The sequence below is a fragment of the Cyprinodon tularosa genome, unplaced genomic scaffold (genome assembly GCF_016077235.1).
Source record: "Cyprinodon tularosa strain WSP-4 unplaced genomic scaffold, ASM1607723v1 ctg27, whole genome shotgun sequence".
NCBI lineage: Eukaryota > Metazoa > Chordata > Actinopteri > Cyprinodontiformes > Cyprinodontidae > Cyprinodon > Cyprinodon tularosa.
The window spans coordinates 1,394,503-1,420,549 of record NW_024038974.1 but is presented as its reverse complement, the minus strand read 5'-3'; the positions used below and the strand labels follow the sequence as shown (position 1 = coordinate 1,420,549).

At 36.8% G+C, this 26,047-nt stretch overlaps 1 protein-coding gene across 1 annotated transcript; it reads right to left on the bottom strand.

Moving 5' to 3' along the window:
* Positions 1–4,941: 4,941 nt before the first annotated feature.
* Positions 4,942–25,663, bottom strand: slc9a6a (solute carrier family 9 member A6a). The gene is made up of 16 exons (XM_038289587.1): positions 25,248–25,663; positions 22,961–23,160; positions 21,346–21,423; positions 21,138–21,214; positions 20,942–21,054; positions 19,881–19,986; positions 16,309–16,450; positions 16,020–16,125; positions 15,800–15,888; positions 11,303–11,416; positions 10,967–11,078; positions 10,725–10,878; positions 9,976–10,006; positions 9,800–9,885; positions 8,261–8,366; positions 4,942–8,177 (listed from the first exon to the last, which is right to left on the bottom strand). Exons 1-16 carry the CDS (start codon positions 25,531–25,533, stop codon positions 7,932–7,934), a joined length of 2,046 nt encoding a protein of 681 aa, XP_038145515.1. The 5' UTR covers positions 25,534–25,663; the 3' UTR covers positions 4,942–7,931.
* Positions 25,664–26,047: the final 384 nt, after the last annotated feature.

Here is a 26,047-nt window from a genome sequence, read left to right as displayed (position 1 = left end):
CTTAGTTGGTTCTCATTGGCTTTGCACAAACGGAAACTGGAGAAAAGTGGTCAGAAATGTTTCTGCATAGATGAGAGCAACAAGACTCAACAGTCACAGCTCTGCTCTGAAGTAATATTCAGCTGCTACATGATTTATCTTGGCAGATCTTCAGCTGTTTACAACTATTTAAGAAAATTGAGTAATTTTCTCACTTGACACATAAGTCCCTCTTCACTTCCAGCCTCACTCATCTCCTTCTTTGGTAAAGAAACCATGATGACTCAGCCCAAAGTAAATACAGACACCCTGCTGTTACCCCCAATTTTTATTTAATAGCATCACAAAGAATGACGAAAAGCTCCGAAAGAGCAGCAACAGATGTTTGCATCATTTAAAATGTAAGACTAAAATGTAATCTTAACAGAAGAAAGTTGTTTGAGTTGTAGGAATACATTTCAGAGACCAGAAAATTGCATTGACTGTCGTAAAAGATGACGGTGTTACCAAAATATTAAGTTTAAGACATTTGTCTGACCTACAGATTTCAGTGCCCTGAGCAATACTCTTTCCACTTCACATTTTGCAACCTCAGATTCAAAGTTTGGGATTTATACTAAACGAAGTAAACAAAGTGTTGTATTGTTGTGAAGGAAAATTGTACTCCGCTTTCAAAGAATGCACAATTGTTTAGTCTTCTCTATTCACTGACCCATGAGACAACCCAGAGTCAACCTGTGTGCAATTTAATCCAGCTGTTCTGTGAAGACCTCAGAGGTTTCAGTTATGTATGACTTCATATTCATAAAAATCCAGATAAAAGACTTAGAAATTTTTGGTTTTAATGTGGAACATTTTATAAATATTTTGTAAAGTATTTTTTCTCCCCAGATTTTCTGACAAATGCTTTTGTCAGAAACGTATATGGTAGATAGTAAAACTTCACAATATAATAATAAAAAATATATCTGAACACGTTTCTAAGATGGTGTTCATTTAGAAGATCCAGTTAGTGGAGGAAAAAAGAAGAAATCCTTCATTACATCTTATTTTCTAGTTTAAACAAGACTCTCTGATTGAAGTCTACACAATAAACCTTTGCTGACTGATAATCACAATTAACATTTGGGAATGTTTAAGCAAAGTGCTCCTTGTAAATCCCTACTTCTTTGTCTAATATACATTCTTGAGCAGACTGGATGAACTTGTGTCCATATTAGGAACACGTAACCTGGAATGTGGCAGAGGGAGCATTGAATGTGACGGATTTGATTTCGGTCCAGAGACATGTCTTTGTAAACAACAGATATATACGAACATCAACAAAGTTTAAGCAAGCAATTCCATGTTGACTCAACATGGCATAAAATTACCTCATAGGTGTAAAATCGACCATTGAGAGACAAGGCTGTGCTAAAGACAAAATACCACTGAGCTCCAGGTGCAGTCCATGGTCATATCCACCCTTAACTACATCTATGCTTCCATGTCCTGGAAAGCTCTGCAGATGGTCCCACAGGTAGCCTCTGGTCTATTGCATCAAATTCAAGTTTCATTGCACAGCAAAGCACTTCATTGAACAGCTCCCATCTCTTTACATGATTCAATCCCTCCAGTCATCAAGGATTTGCTAGCAAAGCCTACAGCCCACTCAAGAGAATCAAAACACTTAAAATGTAACTCTGTAAACCCACAGAACTCCAGAACAGAGGCATGTCTATGTCTTTAAAAAACTCTTGCAGACCGTGACAGCTTTCTTACCCCACACAACTCAACCCTCTACTGCAATCTGTTTGCTCTCTTTCTACTCTGTCACCAGACATCCATTTTCTTTACGAGGGGTGCTGGTGCCTATCTCTAGATTTCAATGGGCAAGAGGTGGGGTACACCCTGGACAGGTCGCCAGTCCATCGCAGGGCAACACAGAGACAAACAGGACAAACAACCATTCATGCACACAACCATTCATGCAGCCAATTAACCTAACAGTCATGTTTTTTGGACTGTGGGAGGAAGCCAGAGTACCCAGAGAGAACCCACGCATGCTCAGGGAGAACATGCAAAGTCCATGCAGAAAGACCCCGGGCCACAAATCGAACCTTCTTGCTGCAAGGCAGCAGTGCTGCCCACTGCTCCACTGAGCAGCCCCACTCTGTCACCTATTATATAAATTGTAATTTGCTTTGGATAAGATCATCTGTCAAAAAACAACATAACAATTAAACATAAGCCCATAATAAGCTCTGAGGGCCAGACCGTATGAACTCAGCATAAGGTAATCATTTGCAGTTGATCACTATGTCTTCAAAAGTCTTTTGAACATTTCAGCTGATGATTTCATGGCTCTGAAAATCTCTGATAGCAGGACAGAAGATGCATTAAAGCTCATCCTCTAAATTTATTGAAAAAGAAAAGGTTTTTGAGGTGTAAAAGTTATTTTTTTAATGTGGTTTATTTCTGACATCCTGTACAGTTTATGTTAATTAGTTGCAGCTTAGTTCGATTGAGTCATTGTTTAGTTTACTTCAAACTAACATGGTTAGAATAATAAATAATTTAACTTTATTCATCTCACATTGCAGAAATTTACATTTGCATTTAACCCATCCCCTTGTGGAGCAGTGGGCTGCCATCGTAGGGCATCCTGGGAGCAATCGGGGGATAAGGGTCTTGCTCAGAGAGCCAGAATTGATGGCTGTGGGAGTGGGGCTCAAACTCAGAACCTCAGGATTCCAAGCTCCATGCCATAACCACTAGGCCAATACTTCCCTTTAAACTTAAAGCATGGTGTGTTTAGCAACATCTGTTTTCAGATTATTATAATTTGGATTTCCATAAAAAAAATATAGTATATTAAATTAAACTTAAATACATATTTAACTTGTCTGTTCTTTTTAATCTAAAAAAGAAAAATCTGTTGTTTCAAAAATAGCTTTTGTGTTATGTCTTAAGTTGGGTTTTCCTTCTTAATTTTAAGATGTTGAATAAAAGTAGTATTTTAAAACAATCTAAAATTGAATAGTTTTATATGAGAGGTCTGTGGATGTGCACTTTAGAGCCAAAATGCATTTTTTTTAAATATAGTTTTAGAAACAATACCAATTCTCAGAAAACTTGATTTGTGAAAAATAATGGATTTATGACATATTGCAACTGTCCCAGGGATCCAGTTGGTCGCACCAGCTTAATTTTCTTCTTTTTTTTTAATATTGCTTTATAAATACTTTTAAGTTGTCCATTAAGTTTATTTATATAGTGCCACAACACATGTCATCTCAAGGCATTTTACTGAGACAATTAACCATTTAATTATATATAAATAGTATAGACAATTAGCAGACAGGTGTACATTTGACATATTAATAAATGGTTGGTAAAAAGTGGTTCCCCTCACCATGAAACAAAAACAGTAAAAACAACAAACAGTTATTTTTCTTTATAAAAGAAAATTGCCAAAACATGAGGAATACATTTGTAGACTGTAACTCACTCAGATAAGGGGATCCACAGGGAGCACCATCTTCCCCTGATGTTCTGGTCCAGATGCTCAGATAGTTGGTATCCGAAGCATTGTAGCCTTTAAATCACTGTTAATCATCATCATCCAGATTCTGATGGTGAGGCTTATAGAGACCACAGGGCTGTTTTACAATAGTAGAATTTAGAAATTCAGAATAAAAGCTAAAGTCAGGCTCTGCCTCACCTGACTTTAGGGATGGGTCAAATGCAGATAGTTAATTTCTCCATTGTGAGATCAATAAAGTTCTATTTTTTTCCTAGCATGATCGGGTCATCCTGGCTTTATCCATTTCCCAAAGACCAAGTCGGGCTCGACTGGTGCCGTTATGTCAATCCAGCTGGTGTAAGTAATCCTAATTAATGAGGGTCCACAGCTTTCTTCAAAACAGCCTGAGGTCGGTCACAGAAATACTGATACAGCAAACAATAGTGGGCTGACTAAATGCCTAAACACCTTTCCTAAAAGCTAGAAAAATATAAAAAAATAATTTATTGAGTAACCTGTCATTTTATTAAATGAACTATAAGCTTAAAAACTAACAGTGGGAGTCAGTCCTATATTATAACATCTATTAAAGTTCTGACAGATGCCAGAATGATATTACTTTTCTGTTTTAGCATTCAGTCCATCTGTGGTGTAGCAGAATAAATCTGACTTTAATGGGGGAAACTCAGAATCAAATTCTTTGGACATCAAGAAGTGAATCTGGTATAAAAGTTTGCCATACTATGGAAATGATTCATCATTTCTGTTTTTCTGTTACTCATCTTGCTGAAATCAGACGGAACTGACATGAATTAAAGGTGCATTCAGACATATTTGATTCTCATGGTCATTTTAGGTGTTAAAAAGGCTCATGCATGTGGTGCAGGCGGTGGACCACCATTCCCAGAATTCACATTAGCAGATCTGTCCCTTCATTTAAACAAAGGGAGGCCTGTTTTAAAAGGGATCCAGGGTCGGGGACAGTCCTGGAGTTAGCCTCACACATCATCTTTAGCAGTAAGATGCGCTAGGCTAATTTAATGCACATAAAATATAAACAATAACTCACTCTTGCAAAATGTTGTAATTTTCTATTAAGAAAATCACCATGTGATCCAGAGGGGCGTGTCTTAATATAGGTGAGGTCCTTCGCACATATAGCATTAAGGAATCCTGTATTACAATCTTTTTTGATGTGTAGGCTAATTAATGCTTTCTGTAATATTGTAGAATCACTCATTGATGTTGGATCAGAGATGTTACCCAATAAAATTCTTTTTTGAAATGGTCTGTATGACTGATTTACTCAGTATTATACTTTAAAGTGACATAATCACACTAATCATGCATAACTGGTAAATATGCTTCATGATTTTTGGGAATAGGAGTGTCTCCTACTCTGACTTCTGCAGAATGGTAAAAGGCTGGATAAACAATGAGGTCACTGGACAGAGAGCTATAATCAAATGCAAAGGCTTCTGTTTATTGACCGTTGCACGCACAGAGAACAGGTGAGAGTATATTTACACAGATGTAAACAGTATCTGCAACAAAGGTAAAAAAAAAAATACAAAAAAAAAGAGAGGACACAGTATTTTTTTTTTTTTGTCGGACTCACATCCATAAACACTTGCAGGCATTTAGATACATTCACACGAAGGGAATATGCTGTATGAAGAGAATGCGGAGTGTCTGAAACACAGAGCACAGCAGGCCTCTTTGGTCAGCTACTTGAGATAATATTTCCACTGATCAAAGCTTGTTACGAGTTACCAATCAGAGAGCAGAAACAGCACACGTACTGGCAGAGCAGAAAACAACGAGACCAAGGTCGTTAACATTGATTGATGGGTCACTTGGATAGAAACAGTTCTGCTCAGATTCAGATTTTTTTTTTCCAAATATACACAATCAGCAGAAGGTCATTTGTGCTCTGAAGAAATCATGGCAAAATCCTCTTGTTGCAAACAACTTAAAAAGTACCAAAGATGGGGGGAAATAAATGCATGAAATCATCTTTACAGTTGCTGCTATGCAGAAATATATCTTTACAAAAGGAATGAAACTTTTACTAAACATGGATTTATCCGTCATTGTTAGAAATGATATTGTTTTACTGTCTTTAACATCAAAAATGTAAAAGAATGAAAAAAAAAAAAGCATACAGTGAGTGCAAATGGCAGGCTTCCTTTACTTCACTTCTTTTTGAAAAAAAAAAAAATGAACTGAAATAATGAAAAATAATACAAGTTATAAAGAATGCCTGGTTAAAGCAAAAAAAAAAAAAAAAAAAAACAAGCTAAGAAAAGAAAAAAAGTTAAATTAAAAGTTCCTGCACAGCAGAAGATAACTGAGGAAGGAAGAGTCGTTATCTACAAGCCTCCTTCTGTCAACTCTTTCCTTCTTCTTCTTCTCCATTTTTTAAATTCTTAAAAACCTTTATTTGTTCTGCATGCAATTGCTTCATTTTCTTTGGCTCACACAAAAAACTAAAACGGTTGCGTTTAGCTAAATCACCAAATGTTTTCTGGCTACAGTTTAAATAAACACAGTGTAACCATGGTGACAACCAGACCTGTGCTTCCTGTAGGGTCTGTAGCCCTGAAACTCTGCAACCTAAAGTGGCTCAAAAAGCTTTTTGTTCTTCTTTAACATGCAGAGAAATAAACCAAACGTAACAGGTGTGATTTTGCATTGACATACTTTTGTTCAAGTAAACTTATGTTTTGTTTTACCTTCAAAAGACTCATTCAGTACAAAACAAGAGGGCAACAAAAGAACATAAAACATTTAGGCTAAACTAATGCTGGTCGCTTTCAAAATGAAGACCTGTCCCAGTCCCAGTGCAAATATCTACTCCTACCAGGGAATCTGGACTATAGCATAAATATTCTGAATTATAATTAGAGCAGCACGACAGATTGAAGACCTCACAGTGAGCATTTTCAATTGACTTTTGAGATGAAGTATTAAGCTGGACATGACATTTTAGATAACTGTCTGATTTGCCGGTCTTTAGCCGTCCTCATCTGATATAATGCCATATTTTCTGCATGCTGTGCAGCCCTAATATTGAAAATGATCAAGAGTGATGACAGCATGACGATGAATACGATCCAGCACAGAAATATTCCACCAATTAATGGAATATTTAACTAATTAATATAGAATTAATTAATCAACATTAATATCCTAAATATTTTTGCTTAACATATGGGTTTTATTTGTGAATAATAAAGGCTGAAATTAAGTAACTGAGGGATGTTCGAGCAAATATATCTTAAATTAAAAGAAAAAATGCATTGAAAGATGCCAAAAGGAAGAAATAACCTAAATTTCCAAGATTATAGAAAAAAAAATTTTTTTGTCTGTGTAAAATTTTAGGCACCTAAATGTTACTTTAAGGACTTTAATGAAAACTAAACATCTTAATTGAAATGTGAACAAAGTTAGACGTGTATGACAAAAATGTTCCTTAGCAAAAAGCGTACAAAACACTTTAAGGTCAAATGGATTCAGTTTACACAGGATGTCATAATGCATGACAGGAATGGCACAGAGCTTATTTACTTCACTTCATTTGGATTTTTTTTTCTTTTTCAGAGCAGCAACCTGTCAATATGCTGTGATCGCTGTCGGCTTCCTAAGTAAGGTGCAAAATCTCTCTAATGTCACAGTCTAAGGTCACCCGCAGAGATCCGTAACTAGCTGTCACTGCTGCCCGGCGGCTTCACATTGTTTACGTGTTATTAACAAGCAAACAGCACAAGCCGATGCCACACACACCCATGCGGTATACTGAGACCTTTCTGGGTTGGAGGCTTCCATTGGACTTTAATATACATATATATATCTTTTTTTTTTTTTTGTACCACTCTAAAGCTGCGTCCTTTTTAGAAATAATCTAGTATAGAGTTGCCATGCTTAAAAACTACAATTCCCAGGCACTTGATTGAAACCAAATGTACAGTAAAGTTACCCTCTGGGTCAGCTTGCCTCTGATGCGCAGAAAAAAGTCAGCAACATTCAAAGTCAGACCCAAACCAAAAACAAAGCTTCATATTCTAAAATACAAAAATAATGACGAGCAACCTCCACATGCATGACAACATTATAGTTTCTCTTGAGATACACTGCACACTGATAAATTAGGTAGTGGTTGGCGTTTTTGCATTTACTCACTAGAACTCATGCTGCAATGCTACGGTGAAGTGACTGACAGGAGCCAGAATGGAGAAAGAAAACTGGAATGTCTGAAGTAGTATGAAAATGAGCAGAAAGAGAATGAGGTAGAGACAGGGAAGTGAGGGATGAGGAAAAAAGAAGAGGAGACAAAAAAAAAATGAAAGAGTGAAAGAAAAGAGAGAGTCAAGTAATCAATGTTTGCTGGGTGGCTTGGGTCAGTTTGAAATGGATGGTTGTCTCGGGCTGCGCTGAAACCTGCTTTTTACATCCGCAGGTGGTCGGTGAACGGAGGCTCAGAGTCGTCCATGGGGAGGACCAGACGCGTGCCCCTCATCACCAGCTCATTATCTCCGTATGCTAACTCTCTATCCAGGTCGTCTGAGGCGTGCCGGCCGCTGGTGTGGGCTCCTGTAGCGTCTGTGCTGACAGTGATGTCGCCGTAGGTCAGGCTGATGTCTCCGTCCGTCAGGATGAGGTCAGAGTCATCATCCTTCAGCTGGCACTCATTCTGGGAAGGGGGTGGACAAGAGACATATCCTGATATGTTCATCAAACGTGAACTAAATAGGTCCATATGACCCAAATTCTGACCTCATAGGCCTGAGGGCTGGTGAGGAAGCGGGCCAGGGGGTCGCAGCAGGGAGGGAGTGTAGATGTGAGAGGGGGGCCACTGTGAGTCAGGATGGGCTTCAGGTAGCTGGAGAACAGCTGGAGTAAAGGAAGCATTTCAATAACAAATGAAAAACAGAAACCCCATTATCACTAATTTTTTTATATTCCAGCAGACTTTATGCATATTGTGTGTTTTTGATGTTTTTATTGTTTATTGTTGATTCACTTTGCTCCTTAGGACCTATGGGCAAATTTTGAATGTCCCCACTGTGGGACAGTAAAGGCTATCTAATGTCTTTCATTCTGCAATCAAACAAAGTTTATTTTTATAGCACTTTACAAAAACACCAGGAGGAGCAAATATAAAAACATTGTAAAAACAAAAATCCTAAGCATAAATCAGTGTTCTATTAAAAGCCAGTTTTAAATAATGAGTCTTTAATCTGGACTTAAAAAGGGGCAGATCTGTGAGAACATGCAGCCCGGGGGGCAGGCGGCTGCACAGTTCAGGTACGGTAACCACAAAGGAACGATTGCGCCACTCTTTATACCGGGACCTGGGTATTCTGACTTACCAAAGTCTTCACACTGATGAGCTACCGTTTAAAGTGGATAATAACATACCCTGTATAATTTCAGTTAAAGCTTTTGAGTCATCCTGTGCCAGTTGTGATTACAGAAAAAATCCAAAAACAACTTTTTTATTATTATATTCTCAAAATTCAGACGTTTTTATACACACCAAGATGAGTGTTATTAAAAAAGACCCATCTGGGAAGACCCAGATGGCTATTCTTTTTTTTTATGATATTAAATCCATAGGTCCATTAACATCAGCGACTGACCCGTCTTAAGCTACTTCAGAACAAACCTCAAGCAAACAGCTTCATTCTGTGACATCATGTCAACAAAATGTAGAGAAATCAACCAGGTTTATTGTGGACCTCCATATGCGTGGTTATTTTTGTCATTAGTCTAACTGATCCCAGTTGTTGATTCTTTGAGGCCAATTTTTGAAGCCAACATTGTTTTATAATCCTCCACTGAAATGATAAATGACATACTAACAGTCTCAGTTTAAACAAAAAAGAAACATAAAAAAAAAACACAAAAAAATGGATAGCAAAGGGACGGAGCACGGATGCATGAAGCTGTTATCCAGTTAAACATAAATCCAGGACCTATGTATAAAATATGGACTTGGTGGATGAACGTGAGCATAAGAGGTTTAATATCCATAATAAAACACATCTTGTATCAGCAGTAGCTGAAAGGCTGCAGTAAATAACAACCTCAGACAGTAAAGAAGGCTATATCCTTGTATTTAGTGTAGCTCTATATCAGATTTTACTTCTGAATCTGGAGATCATTTAATTCTTAATGTATAACTTGAGCTCCCTCTGCTGGCTTAAAATATGAACACCAGCCCTTACTAACAGGCTTGAAAGCCTTTCATTTAACAAGAGCAGAAAGCAGAGCAGCTGAATCACAACGGTACGCGCTCTTTTTAAAGGATACTTGTGGTCGAAGTTGTACCAAATTCTGAACAGCCAGGCGCTTTCTTGTTTGGTGCTTCTCCTCTCTGAACCGTCTGCGAAACTCATCTGAACCAACACAGAGGACATTTTTTTTATTCATTAATGTATTTACAAATAACATCAGCTGTAAACCAGATCATCTTGTGGCATACTTACAGAGTTGTCTTGATCAGAGTCAACGCCCACTCTGTAAAGGGAAGAACAATGAATCTGTCTCTTGGTCACTTTCATAGCGCAGTCTGCTTTCATGTTTGATTGTATTTAGAAGCATTTTAATTACTGAATCCAGTGATTATATCAGACAAAGATATCAGACATAAATAAAGGATACAGTTTTCAAAAAAATTAGCAAACTAAAGCAGACGTTTTGAAAGGTGAGCCCCTGTGACCTAGAATAAAACTACAACAGATCCTGACCAATAGGGGTCCGAGTCTGAATGGCTTGATTAAAATGGTCTAGTCAAAGTTTGAGCTTAAATCTCATTAGGATTATGTCTACAGGGACTAAAGACTAATTGCTGGTTTGTCAAATGCTCGATCACAGTCGATGTCACCATGGGTGGCAAAACCAGCACATTGACTTTTTCTACATTCATGTATTTTTATGAATAAAATTATTTAAAAAAATGTTATTTGTATTTTCTTAAGTTGACAAGACTTATCTAGAAATCCTACAACTATACATTAATAAAAAAAATTAGCACCTTCTAGTTTCACATTAATGTAATCAGGCATTAGCATTTTCTTTCTGCCAGGACTTAAACAGGGATGACAATTATGAGCCGTTTGATTTAGCAGAATTTAAACAGAATCACTTAGAGCTTTTGGCATCATTTTTCAAAGTAAAAAAACCTCTTGATGTGTAAATATAGCAGCTCAAGAGCGGCAAGTCTGAAACAGCGTACCGTATTCGCTGACAGGACAGCATCTGAGTGGTGCCACCGCCACAAACCCAGACAGTGAAGAAAACTACGAGAAGATTGGTGGAGAACATCATCTGACGGGCGTACGTAGCCGTGTCCCTGATGGAAAGAGCAAAAGTCATAGCACCTCGCAGGCCTAAAAATAAAAAGAACAAAACATGAGAGAAATGTTCACATATCTTTTTTAGCTGTCAAATCTCTTCTACAGTCTGTGCTCCACTAGCCTGCAAACATCATCATGTGCTGGAAGTTGGATCTAATCTTGTTACGTCGTCCCAGATTGAGGAGGAATGACAGCGGGTAGATGTTAGCAGCTCTTCCCACAAACACTGCCAGCTGGATGGGAAGAAGGTCAAGGAAAAAACAAACAAACAGTGGAATCCAGGAGGAAATTGTCATCTTTGCATTAAATCTATCAAGACTTTACAAACAATTGTGTCTAGATGTAACTTTACATGTAGAGCATGTGATACAAGGATATTGTGATTATTAAGAGTAACTGAAATAAATAAGCATCATTTTATAAAATAGGAATAGGTTCAAACAGGTTGAAAAGATACGAAAGCTCCAACGATGAACATGGGGTTAAAGATGTGGTTCTGGAAGGTGAACAGGGTCAGACCCATGTAGGAGAAAATGAAATTCTCTGCCAGGAAATTTAACAGCTCAAACAGCTGCAAAAACAAAACAAAGATCGAGAACAAAACATTAAAACTATAATAAATTACTTTTCTTTGAGTCAAGCATATTTTTCAGCAGACATTTAAACATATTTGGTTCAGTTTCTTTCTGTTCACTCATGAACAAAGATGGTCGTTTTGACATGATTGCAGCAACAGAGAAGATAGTTGCCGGTAAATATAGCAATGTGCTGTCAGCAGTACTATTATTATATTAATTTATTATTTCAGAGATATACTGATGAGTTACAGGATACACAGATAAAGCTATAGGTTAAGCCCCTCCTGAGTGGAGACGCTAAAGTGTCATTTGTTGTTTCATAAATGCATGCAGCTTCATATATGTAAACCAGTCATGTACCAAACAGAGAAATGCATCTGCAGTGCTGCACAATTTGATGTTTTAATGAGTTTAAATAACAAAAGTGTTTAACTCTACATAAAACATAAAATGTAAATAACTTGAAACACCTTCGAAATCATATAAACTGTCAGAAATCTGACTTTTTGCTTGCATACGCATCAACAGGCACATATTTCACTCTTTTACACAAGCTGGTTGAAAAAGACTTTGTCGTGACTTTGAGGTTGGCAGAGCACTCAGGGTTTATAACCATGAAGTCAGTAGCTGTTTTAGATACTTATTACAGGGTTTCCGCGGGTCAATAAAAATCATTAAAAGTCATTAAAGTATTATTTTTTTAAGTTAAGGCCTTATTTGGCATTAAAATTCATTAAATGTGTTTATTGTGGCATTTAAGATGCTTTATTAAAAAAAATGTTTATAAAAACAATTTCGTTAGCAATATTATATCGGGATATATTTGCGAGGAATTGCTTCCGGTTGGTCGAAAAGCTGTATGTTCAGAAAAGAAGCTTGAGTCGGAGAAAAAGCTAGAGAATGCAGGGAAAAAAGCAAATTTCAACAAAAGTGGCTGGAAAACGAGGAATTTGGGACAGGGCTGCAGCCTGTCGACGGGTACCTGTTAGTGGCATTAAAAAGCATTAAATTTGACTTATTCATTCCTGTACAAACCCTGTATTAGCACATGTCAAAGTATTTCTTAAAGTGAATGATCTTACATTAGAACTTTTTTAAGTGAATCATAATTAATTTGTGATTGGTTATGAGCTTATTTTTTTTAATTCACGCATGACGCTTGTCGCCAAAGATGATCTTATCAAGTGTTTCAGAACTGAATCATCTTAGAAAAAAAAACAAATCCTAATATGGTTTGATAACGTGGCACAAGCATTTCTAAATGCCTCCGTAATCATCACCTGCTAGTGTCGCTCAGAAACTCCTCTGAGCGGCGCTCTTAATGCTGGGCCAGACTAAGACATTCTGTGACAGCACCATGCAAAAAGCCCTTCTGCAATTAAAGCCAAACCTGATCAACTTGTTGCTGATTCAGGTCTGAAATCAGTAGCTATTATTCATTGAACTCTGTTATAGAGTTCCAGATATTATGGGTTAATTTTATTTTTATGCACCTGTTGTAGAGATGAAGCTCGTTTTTTTTCGGGAACTGTTCTGTTCTAAATTTCTAAAAGAGGAACCTCTGGGTTGTCCAAACTGCACCACAGAACGATCAGATCAGATCAGAGCAGCTGTTGGACTATTGGATTTCAGGAAACCCCTGTTGTTTGACAAACAGCGTCTAACCCTAAAGTTGCTGCTCTTTTGTTTTGCTGTACGCTTGTAGTGGTTCAGAATTGAAACAGACTTAAAGTTCCCATTTTCCGAGTTTCCTTCTCTTTTGCAGACCTTTGGTTTTAGATTCAGACAGAAACAAGAATAGAAGGTGTGATAAAAACAGCCAATCATCTATAAATATTCATTAATAATCACATATAAAAAACGAAATGCTCATTTTCTGTTCCCTTCACAACTTCCCTTAAGGGTTTTTATCAAGGGCGTAGGTTTGATTTTAACTTTGGTAGGGACACGATTGGTCGGGTGTCATTGGTGCTATGCAATATGCACGCCCTTTTTTATGCTCGATGTGAGCATCCGTACTGATAAGAGGAATTCAATGTTAAAAGAGAAAAGCATAATTTTGCTACATTAATAAAAATTAAATAAAAAAAACCCTACACTCATTAGATGCTGTTTATCAATGTTTGAAGCATGAATTGATTATTTCAATAATCGTCAACTAATTTAATAATTGATTCATCATTAACTGGAGTATAAAGACTCTAAAACATAATATAAATGTAAAATGTGTCTTTTTCCAACAGAGCAACCCACTTAGATCAGTAATTATACCAAAATTGTAAAACTACAATACATATATATAATCAAAATTCTCCATCCAGAACTCCTCATGTGGAAATATTTTAGTTTCACCTGGTTTATTTAGACGTCACCTGAAGCACTGAATGGCAGCTGCTTCACCTACAAGCTGCCCTGCACCATTATTACTGGATATCTGTGTTTCCTATAATCATATAATGTATAAGTGCATTTTTAATAGTAAAGGATTAAATGTAACACAACCTTTTATCATTGTCCTATATTGCTACTGTCTGACTGTATAAATAGCTCCTTATGTATATTTTCTTTTTAGTGGCATCATCTACAAACACAACACTGAGAATGAGCCTAAGTTGATTAAAATATAAAATCACTTTTAACAATTATAAAAGACAATATAACACTATCTTATCTGTAATTTAATAATATCCAAAATAAACAGTCAGATTCCAGCATTTTTACCAGACATTAATGTTTGTACTAATTTACTTATAGACTGTGTGGAAATCTATGTAAGATAAAATCAATGTTAATATTCTTCATCTGTTTGTTCTTCTCTTTATCCTATTTCTAGAAGTATAAATAGTCAATTAAATTATTATTATTATTTGGAACCCTAATTATGCTTTTTAAACGATAAACAGCAGATGTTTAGCCGCCATTTCTTGTTGTTTTCCTCTATAAGAGAAATAACACCTGCTAATAATTATACCTGAACTTCCTCAGAGTCATCAAAAAATGAAACCAGTAACAGCAAGGTTTTTGTTTTTTAGTGTACATGATATTCATTTTTTTTATTGGGACTAGTTTCATAGTCTAATATTAATTGTAGTAACCGCTGCATTCTAGTGTGAATAAATTTTCAATGTTGTGCTCCAAGCACAGCTGACTAGAAAACAGCCAATCAGAAAGAGAGAAGGCGGGACCTAAGGCAGAACAGCCAATGAGAGTGGAGTTAAACAGCGCAGCACAGTTCAATGCGCCGCTAGGTGAAAGGGACAGGAGAGACCAGGCAGAGGAGCTGCGAGAGGAAAAGAGCCACTGCTGTAAATTATAAACATGTTGCTCACATCCAATTATTGGTCGGGACAATTAGGACGGTTCAAAACATTGGTAGGGACATGTCCCTATGGTTCCTATGCAAACCTACGCCCATGGTTTTTATACTATTTTCTGTTTCCTTTGCTTACTTAATCCTTAAATATAAAATCATTTTTGATCCCATAAATGATCAATCCTAATCTAGCCATTTAGTTTTAAACTAACGTGTTAATATATTTTATAACACACTTATCTCATTCTTTTTTTAATAAAAAAAAACGAGAAAAAAAAAAAAGAGAACTTAAGGGTCAATGTTTAGGAAAATATTTCACATCTTCAGAATTTGATACTGATATATTTGATGCTAAGAGGATTGTTTAAATTTAATTAAAAAAAGACTGATTAGAAACTTAATTCATAAATATGATTAAATGTACCATATTTTTTGGACTATAAAGCCGCTACTTCAGTGTGTGAATGTGTGCGTGAATGGGGCAATGACTGAATGTAGCGTACAGTGCTTTGGTCAAGTCCTCAGACTTGAAAAAAACGTTTTATTGGTACAGGCCACTTAACATTTACCCTTTTCCCATGCTTTGAACCACGTGGGTTATAAGACGGTACGGCTTTTCTGTGGATTTTTTCTAACCGCCAGAGGGGGAAGTCAGAGTTGGAAATTAAAGAATAAGGCGCTATTTTTAATTTAGCACAAGTACATGCTAACAGCAGGCACCACGGAGAACAAACATCCCAAATTCTGAGATTTATTTGCTGCATTAAAGCTGCTGAACCTATGAGAGAGACTGGGCCCCATCTTTCAGTAGTAGCTCTTACAGCTGTGAGCAACATCCCTACTCCAGGGGCTATATATAGAGCTCCCCCTAGAGGTGTGTGGGAGAAAGTTCAGTAGATATCTGCGGCTTATAGCCCAGTGCGGCTTATATATGCATGTTTGCAGTTTCCAGGTGCGCTCTATAGTCCGGAAAATACGGTAGGGTTAGAATTTTAACCACAATTAAACCTGGGATTTTTTTTTTTATAATGACACAACTTAACACTTTAAGATGGGTTCCGACCTGCTTTGTCCTGTCCTGAGACTCGGGAGACAGGTTGTTGAAGGTGTAGTGGGCCTGAGTGATGCCACAGAAGAGCACTGCCACCACACCTGTGGAGCACAATGTTAGGTTAGATCATATAATAGAAAGACAAAAAAAACCACATTAGGATCGCTTCTACTGGAATGCAGGAAATATTTACAACAGATCCATTTTAAATACATGAAAGTGTTTCTGGTACCTGTGAAGCCACAAGCTTCAGCCAGCAGAAAGGTGCTCCAAGACATGAGAAAGAACAGAGCCGTCTCCAGCAGCTGGAAATCCCTTAGTTTGGTGAACTTTGTTACGTACAGATCACAGTCAAGGAGTTGGTTTAAATCAACACATTGGTTTTACACTTAATGATTTAACTCAGTTTATGCAAATATCATCTCACTACAAAAATCATTCTGTGGGGTACTTCACACAAAGCTTAACTCTGGATAACTTTGCTGAGCACAATGGATGGAAAACAGAACCAGAAAAGATATAAGAGCTGTAACGATCCCTGTTGCCACTCCCAGTGAGAAGGAGCCGCTGAAAACTCCAAGGAACATCCCAAAAGACTTCAGCAAGGCCATGACCTCAAAGGTGTGGCTGTTGTCTCCCTGCGGCTGATATGCAACAATAGACCTGGTTGTAAACATAGAGAAAAACACTTATTGGCAAATATTCAGAGTTAATACCAGATATTTCAACAAAGTTTACAAAAATTTATATTTTTTGTTTTGATTGCTGTCAGACGTTAAATCCAGTTAAACTTGTACTGTTTTAGGTCTAATGAAAACCATCTCCATTTCTTAAATGTGAAAAGAACCAAAAAACAACCAAAGATTGTTTTTTCAGACTTCTTGACACTTAAACTTTTCCTACATTTCCTTAGGGCCCTGTCACACCTTGCTGATTTAGCGTCCCAGAATCAGAACGCTGGCATACGCTGCACTTTCTATGTATTTTTTTCAATTTTGGGCATATACATGGAGTAGTCCAGAACTTATGTCCAACGACAGCCTAACTTATGCATAACGTACGGCAGTGTAATGCCTATGAAATGATGCACAAGCCGGTGTCCCGAGGGGGGAGGAGAGCAGCCTGATTAAAAAGATTTCTTTGATCGCGGTATTAACCTAGCTGCTATTTGCCGCCTGCCAAAAAAAAAAAAGACTATAGAAACAGAAAGAAAGAAGGTTTGCAGTCGTAGCAGATTCAGCGTCATGTCTGCTAGGAAGATTGTTGGTCGTGGGCGTGAAGGCAGGAGGATCCATCACACTCACTTTATCGCTCACCCTATGATGCGGATGCATCCTGAAGGAGAACTTACGGTTTGCTCCTGTGAACCCCCTTTTATACCAAAACGCTAACAATACGCCATTAAACAGTAGCTTGAAGTCAGAAACATGTTCAGCGGTCGTCCTGGCACACATCAAATACGTCGATATGTGTTGGAGAAAAGTTCTTTATAAAAGTTACGCATCAGTTATACACAAGTTACTCATAGGCTTTGGATAAATAGACACCGTGACTTATGAGTAACTTACACTTAACGTATCTCAACGATCACATTACTTATTTGTAACTTATGGCCCACGTAAAAGCATACGCTGGCATACGTCAGGTAATTTTGAGCATGTTCAAAACATTTCTCGACGCACTTGCCGTATGTCGACGTGTTTCAGCGTACTCCAGCGTGCTCATGACCTATACACAACGTACCCATAATTTATTCAACGTATGCCAGCATTTTTGCCAGATTTTGCATACGTCAAGCTTAGGCTGTCTAAATAGTCTATCTGTGACAGGGGCTTTAGTAATTGGTCCAGTCTTATTTTTCTAAAATGTATGTCTTAGGTCAAACCCTATGGATATCTTTTAAAAACAGTAAGGAGGAATTCTGAGCCATTTTTCCTTGCAGAACATTGGAACTGGGTCAGATCTTTAGGCTGCACTGGTCATAAACCCCTTTTGTGCTCAAAACACACTTCTCTAGGTCCTGAGATCAGAGCTTTGACCTACTAAAATATTGACTTTGCAGATCATAATCTGTCTTTATCTTTCCCTTTCAGGCTCATATCTTTAATTGCAGCATTAATATTTCCAGATTGCTGTGTACAATCATTTAAAGTATGGTACTGCATTTTTCTTGCTCAGGAGTAAAATAAACGTAACTAAATTAAAACTTTGCAGATAAATGAAAAGCCTGTTCAGGCATTACGGCACCTATCACCCTGTCAATCTCAGTGGCCTATTAATGGAGCCAAAGTAGGTTAAGAGGATTTGGTAAACCCAGCATCCCACTCTTCTCTCCTTAAAAAGCGGCATTTGGATGTCATTCCTTATTTCTTTATTCAATATTTTCTTTCTGAAATAATGTATTTTTTAGATGAGACTTCATAACTTTAATAAAATGTTTTTGAACACTGAGCATTACCAAGGAAGCCTACAGATGTAGAGAATGCTATACAATGTATCTTACATGTTAGTTAGAGCTTAACATCAAATATCTATTTCAGCCGGAGCTTGTTTGTTTGGTTTTGATTTAATCACAGAATGATTCTAAAATTGGATTTATTTAGATTTACACCATCTCTCCTTCACAGAAATAATAAGATGATTTGTTTTAATCTGCCTTCCTTCTGTATGGCCCTGAGAGCCTTTTAAAGCTAATAATATTGTGGGGAAAATGTTTTCTTAGCCCACACAAAAAAATAAAAATAAAATGACTTAACTCAGAAAAACTTTTAGAACTTAATGTTCTAAAAATCTGTCTGGATAAGTCAGTCAGAAACAACAAAAGCCTCTGATTTGTAGTGTTTGCCCCCTGGCACTGTAGAAGCACACAAAAGAATGATCTACTTAGTGAACTAATTCAGTGAGTTAGCCTTGGTCTTTCTGCACAGTACAGAGATGAATCTCCTAGCTGCATGTTATCATGACACATTATACAAAGGAAGTTACAACAGTATTGAAGGGAGAAGTTAAAACAGAGAAACCTGGGCAAACGATTTAAAGGAGAAGTTCGGTTTTTTACACTTTAAGCCCATTTTCTGTAGTGTCCAGGATGAAATCGAATGATCGACACCAAAAGTTTGACAATTGCTCCTGTCTCTGCTTTTTGGCTCATTTAGAATCACCCCCTGGCTGCTTTAGAATGGCTAGCATAGAGCATGTCCGATAATGTCCTTAAAACAACCTTAAACGTTCTTTTTTTTAAATATGCTACTCACCGTGTCGTCAGCGCTGTTCAATGATGTTCCAAAAAAAGTTTCGCAAAGAAAAAACGTTCCTGTAGTGTTTTATTTAGCATTTTGTAAATCCCATTGAGTTCTGTAGGAATAGTCAATATTCCGCTGCCACCGGAAACGGAAATGTGGCCTGTTTACACAGTTGTAGTCTTTTCGCAAGGCCCAAGTGTTTCTGCTTCTCTCTGTGTACTCCGACGTCGAGGTGCTAACGTCTCTGTTAAACACTTTAAAAAACTCTGAAAATGGAATACGAAAGGTGGATTCTTGATTCTCGACGTCGGAGTACACAGAGTGAAGCGAAAAGACTACAACTGTGTAAACAGGCCCCATTTCCGTTTCCGGTGGCAGCGGAATATTGACTATTCCTACAGAACTCAATGGGATTTACAAAATGCTAAATAAAACACTACAGGAACGTTTTTTCTTCACGAAACTTTTTTTGGAACGTCATTGAACAGCGCCGACGACACGGTAAGTAGCATATTTTAAAAAAAGAACGTTTAAGGTTGTTTTAAGGACATTATCGGACATGCTCTATGCTAGCCATTCTAAAGCAGCCAGGGGGTGATTCTAAATGAGCCAAAAAGCAGAGACAGGACCAATTGTCAAACTTTTGGTGTCGATCATTCGATTTCATCCTGGACACTACAGAAAATGGGCTTAAAGTGTAAAAAACCGAACTTTTCCTTTAAGTTTGGTGAAATGTCTGATCAGAGGCCAAAACATACACTTTTAAAGTCATGTCTCAAACAGTCAGTGCATTTCCTTCTCTGTTTACTTGCAGATTAAGAATTATATATATAAAAAAAACAACAACTTACGAGGACAAAACCACGGCCACAGCATCATTGAGCACACTTTCTCCAAACAGCAGTGCATACAGGTCAACATCAACCTGTAGCTCATGGAAGATAGCCAGGACTGTCACTGTGAAACATACAGATACATGTTTTTTTTTCATGGTGGAAATACAAACACATGGCATTTGGAAAAACCTAGGAGCTCCTATTTATCTCTAAAGTTACCAAGGACTCTCTTGAAATATAGGTTTTAAAATCTTAACTGGAATTTCCAGTTTAAAGAAAAATGTGACCATGAACCAATACAGTTTATATTGAAAGCAGATTTAAGCAATGCCCTCAAATAAATCGATTTAAAGGAAATCTAAAAAAAATTATTGGTTTAACACAGTAATGCTATTAAAGAATTGACTCTTTAACAAATGTTTGCACAATGAGGATTAGCATGAGAGAGGTCGCTTATTATAAAAATAATTATCTGATCCAACGATTTTATTTGTCAACTTGTTTAAACCCAGTTAACCCCAAGTTAAGTTAAGATCAATGTAAACTTCTTTAGTGAGTTTTCGACAGCCTCAGAAATAAAACAGGGATCAAATCTGACTGCCTGGAAACTACAGAGTTATTGATCTGATGAACAAGATGTCAATATTTACACACCAATCAGTACTTCTCATTACTACCAGCAGGAACTGATGTCAGGGTTTAAATTGATCATTATCCTAAACTGTAAATATGTAATAAGAAATTATGATGTCTAAACTAGACAAAAGTGTAGTAAAGGTTCTCTCCTGCTCTAGAAGGAAACCTTAGTTCACCAACTGCAATGAAACAGATCAAATCTGAGTTATATGAAATGGTGTTTTTTTTTTTTTAAATAAACAGATGACATTAACTCTGGTGTACCTCTGGGATGTACACTTGGTCCCTTCAATATCTAGTAAGTATATTAAGGACATTACTGAAGTTTCCTCACCTTACCTTGGCTAAAATGTGAATTTTTTGGAACTATTGAGACTTTCCTTGAAATATAATTTAAAAATATATATATATTTATATAAATATTATATATACACACATACCTGGGTCTGTTGCTGAGACAATAGCTCCAAAGAACAGGCAGTCAGTGAAGAAGAAGTCTTCCCCCATCTGGCCCAACTGCTTCATTAGCACAACACAGCCGTACATCAACAACCTGTTGGGAGGACCAGAAGGCATCTTATCTTCAAATACATTGTAAAGGTTTGTCTTAGTAGTTTTTAAGCAACATTATCTTACCCAATAACAAAACAGGAAATCACTGTCCCCACAAAGGCATAAGCAAGGATAGATCCCATATTCCGGAAAAAATGTCTCTGTAAAATAAAAACAACTATTAGAAAAATGCACCTCTTTTTTTAATTTACGAGTAAAAGATTAGTTCAACGGAAGACAAAATGTTATCAGAAATGAAAAAGATTTGTTTGAAAATAATTGAACGTTGTACCCTTTTTAAGCTGTAGCCTGCATGGAAGATAATGGGTGGGAGAAGAATATTGAAGAAAACTTCAGGGTCAAACGTGACCTGAAATACACAAAAACAACATTTTTAGCTGAACAAAAAAGGCCAAACTTCACAAACAGTTTTATGTTGATGAATTTCAGGATACATTCAATTAACATGTATTTTTTTTAATCTAGCATGAAACATCTGGAACTTAGAATAAATTGACAAATTGACAAAAAGTGGAAGAGTGACAGTTTATCAAACATCAACTCATTAAACCTGAGACCAAATTAAAGCCTAAATCAAGATCAGCCAATAAGATTTGATAGAACAAAATAATCTAGTTATTCTGCTGTTACTTTACACTGCATCACAAAGGAAATAGCCAGCACTTTACAATACACAGATTTAAAGCTGTTTTTTCATTGTTGCTTGAGACAAAGACAAAGGTTTTCCCACCCCTTGAGCTTTTCTTTCCCCATTAAAATCCCAATAGAACACCTGCAATTTTATGTATAAAAAAGCAACACAAAGTATCACAAAGAAGCATTGAATAGTGAGCTGAATAGATTTTTTTTCTACTTAATAATAAAAGCCCAAACAGGGTGACATATTTATGTATTCAACTCCTTAAAATCGAACACACAAACTTTGAAAGCATTTTACATTCAAACCATTATCTAAAACTGAAAAGATAGGATAGAACTGCAAAGCCACAAAGGTTCACATGAAATGCTTTGAACACTGAGCCTCATCTTAATCCACCTATACAGTAAGGGGTGGTGGTGGCAGCACTACCTTGTAGGGATGCTTTTCTGCAGTAGGGGCTACTGTAAATTCAAAGAACACCTAGACGTAAACCCATTAAGAGGCTGCAGAGGATTTTAAGTTGGGGTTAAAGGTCACCTTTCCAGCAAAAAACGATGCAAAGCACAAACAGACACCCCAACACAGCAGCAATTGAATGTTTAGGAGCCAAACATATTCTAGTATTTAAATGGCTCAGTCAGAGTAACTAAATAAATACAGAGTCTGATTAGACTTGAAAATCCCTGTCAATAGCTTGAGCCATTTTGTAAGGAAGGTTGGGCAAATGTTGACATTCCTATATGAATGAACCCGAAAGCTTCAAGGATTATGTGAAAAGTAACTGACACAAACTATGCAGTTTTGCACAGAAAAACAACTAAAAATATTAAAATATCAAGATGTGTCAAATGGTAGAGACAAACCTTTAAAGTTTACCTGATACTTCAATAAACTTTAGTTTTACCAATCAGCATCTCAGAGGGGATAAATTGTGTTGATCATCAGAAAAAAATCCTACAAACATATGTTGATTTTTGTGGGTAAAATTTGACAAAATGCACAAAAAGTTAAAGCGCTCTGAATGCTTTTGCGAGAAGGATTGAAATAATGCATGCAATCAGAAAGCTGTTCTTGTTGCGTTAAACTGATGACAATAAAACAAAGATATAATAGATATAAATTAAATCCTTCTTTGCTTAATGAGCGATAACTTCAGTTTTAACAACTTCCAGGTGTTTGAATTGCAGTTGCTCTCCTTCATGATTGTGTGACCAAGCAAACTAAAACACTGAGGATGGCCCAGTACCTTGCGCAGCATTTCGTTGTCTTTCACGTCGTTCACCTCATTGGCGCTGATCTCCCCTTTCAAAGTGTACTCATAAAATTTCCCGCTGACATTAACCAGCAGGGTGGCGGGGCTGGCGTTAACAAAACAGTTTGTCGAGACCACGCTGGCATCCCGAGGGACCTGAACGACGTAACGTAAGATCACCCCCACGATGAGGCCTGGGGAAAGAGGTGAAGGATAAAAATAAAAACAGATTGGGTTAATTCAGGACAGCAAAGCTCCACTACTTTTTATATGCAATGTGTTTGGATTATTCCATCAAACAAAACTATTTAGTTTAATCTGCATTGATCAAAAAGTTAAAGTTTTAAAGCCTAATAAAAGTAAAGCTCATGCAAATAAACAAAATGAACAATTAGCTACAGTTCTAGTCAGATGCATTGTTATTTCCCAGGGTGGAAAGCATGCAACAGGAAACAAAAGACATAAATCTGGTGCAAAAATTTAGTTTTTCTCTAATCTAGTGTTAGAAATCTACATAGAATCTAAAATAATCCAGACATCCTCATCAAATGCTCATTAGCCCGTCTAGTCTTGATCACACTTATTTATCCCTTTAAAAACTTTCTGCCTAAATAAGGTTGATTTTTTAATCTAATATTAATAATATTTGCTAATATTTGCCAGCTTTATCTTTTCCAAACCTATTTTTACTGCCGGTTTTAGATCAAAGAAACCATATGTGTCAGTGTTCCAACCCTCTGTTTATTTAAAGTGAGGCCGAAGAATCTGGAGGTAATGATTCTTTTTCATATTTCCACCGACTCTTTCCAACGCTGAAGTACCGCTGCAAATAGATTAGCTGCCTTGTTAAACAGCAGGTACAATGTTCTTAGGTCTGAATGTCTCGTATTCAATGCACACATCATACTTCTTGTAAAAAAAATGCCTCAATCTCCTCAGAGGGATTGGTCATTTGGCCAGCTGCTGATTGGATCTGGAGCAGGAGCCTCTTTCTTTGTTATTGCCTTTTAAACCCTTGGTGATGAAAATGATCTCAGCTGTGTACAGTGGCGATGTTGTTTCAGCTGTTTCCTTAAAATGACACACTAACCAATATATTTTCTTAAGTTGCACTTAAATATAATAATTTCAACTGATCATAATGGAACTGAAATTTTTTAGATTGCTGAACAACACTTCTAGTTAGCATTAATCTACTTTTTTTCTTCTTAGATCTTCCTGATTCACTGAGTTTTTTTTAATTATTCAATCTATTGAGTTCAGTCAATATTTTGTTTTCATTCAGGCCACTTTAAACTACCAGCTGTAGGCATTTATAGTGATATATTTTTCACAGTGCGGAAGTTTCACTGACTCAAACTGTACAGCTTTACACATCACCCAAACCAAAGTTATCTACACCTTTATCCAAGTCAAAATACCATAATTTTCCAGACTCAAATTTTCAGAGTTCTCTGATTGAAAGTTAGAAAAATAAACTCAGAAGTTTACCTTGAACATTGAGGAGATATTTCTAAGGAGACAAGGTTCAGCAAGATGTGAAAACTGCAGAAATAACTAAAGGAGGATGCCGATTGGGAGGAAGAAGACGGAGTAAGGGCTGATGGTGAAGAAATACACAAATCATAAACCAATGACTGGACAGATAAAAACTATAAACATTGGAATGGGAGGACATTTTTTAGATAGCAGATCTGGAATGCATGTCTAAAAAAAACCCACATTGCAGAAAGCTAACTGAGACCTTAAGATACAAGAGTTTTGCAAATACTTGCTTAATTAATACTTAATAGTATTTATGGTTATGTTCCGATTGCTGGTAAATCTTAAAGAATTTCTTGTGCATTTCATTAAAAAAGTAAGGCAGAAATCAATTTATTTTAATTTAAATTGTATATAAAGATCAACATTACTTTAAGAATTAGAACTTAAATGAATGAGTAATTGGTATAAATGGAATATTTGTTCACAATTTGTACTTAGTTTACCTAATTCTTAACATCAGGACTGAAAAAGGATATATTTCTGATCTAAATAAGTAATTAGTAGTTAGTGCATGACTGATCAGGTAAATTACTCTTTTTATCAATCAAATGTTAGCAGTTTTATTGTGCAGAGGGGAAGTGAAATACTTTTAATGCTAGAAAGGGGAACAGAGGATCACCTGCTATGCATCAACCAGTTTCTTTCTAAAAGGAGCCATGGTTTAATAAGCAGCATGCGGTTTGACATCTGATCCTCAGATTCATAAGCTCTGATGGTGTCTCTCTCTCTCTCTCACCGTAAATCATGGCCAGTCCGGTTTCATGCAGAAACCTGAAGCGCCGGTGCTTGAAGAGCCAGATAGTGAGGATAGTGAGGGTGAGGAGCAGGATGAAGATGAGCAGGTCTGCGCTGTCCTGTCTGTGACTCTCCTCAGCCTTCTTCTCTGTAACGATGTTCTCCATGGCACTGTCCTTCTCCTGAGCAGGAGATGATGATGCTGCTGCTGCTGAGAAGCTGATGAACACACACAGGCTCACCATAACCAGCAGCCGCAGCGTCCTAAAACTCCCACCCGCGCTCATTTTTTATCAACCTAACGGCTGTTTTCTCATATGGTCAACGTCGTCGTAGGAAAAAAAAGAAGAATAATAGTCAAATATGAGTCACGGACTGAGGTAAGAGATGACAGCAGAAGAGACGACAGGAACAGTTTCAACCCGGAAATGGAAAAATACTTTTTTTTCCCCCTGAAAGGGTCAACTTAATTTCATATTAAAAGCTCCCCTCTGATTTATGAAGGACTAACTCTGCCATATTTAAAAATAAATACAGTGAACTAATCACTAACAAATAAACAAATAATTAAAAAAACACTGTTTAATAATACAGAGCCCTCCAATTCATGAGTTTTGGAATATTTAATGGAGTTAATTACTGAAAATTTAAATAGTTGAACTTTTCTTTTGAAATCTTCAAACTGTTTCCTCTTTGACAGGAAGTGAAGCCAACAGTAATTTATTTAGTTTTAATATCTAGGCATATATTTCGACTAATTTCTCGTGAAAGAAATTATACCTTTAAGATTAAAACAATTAA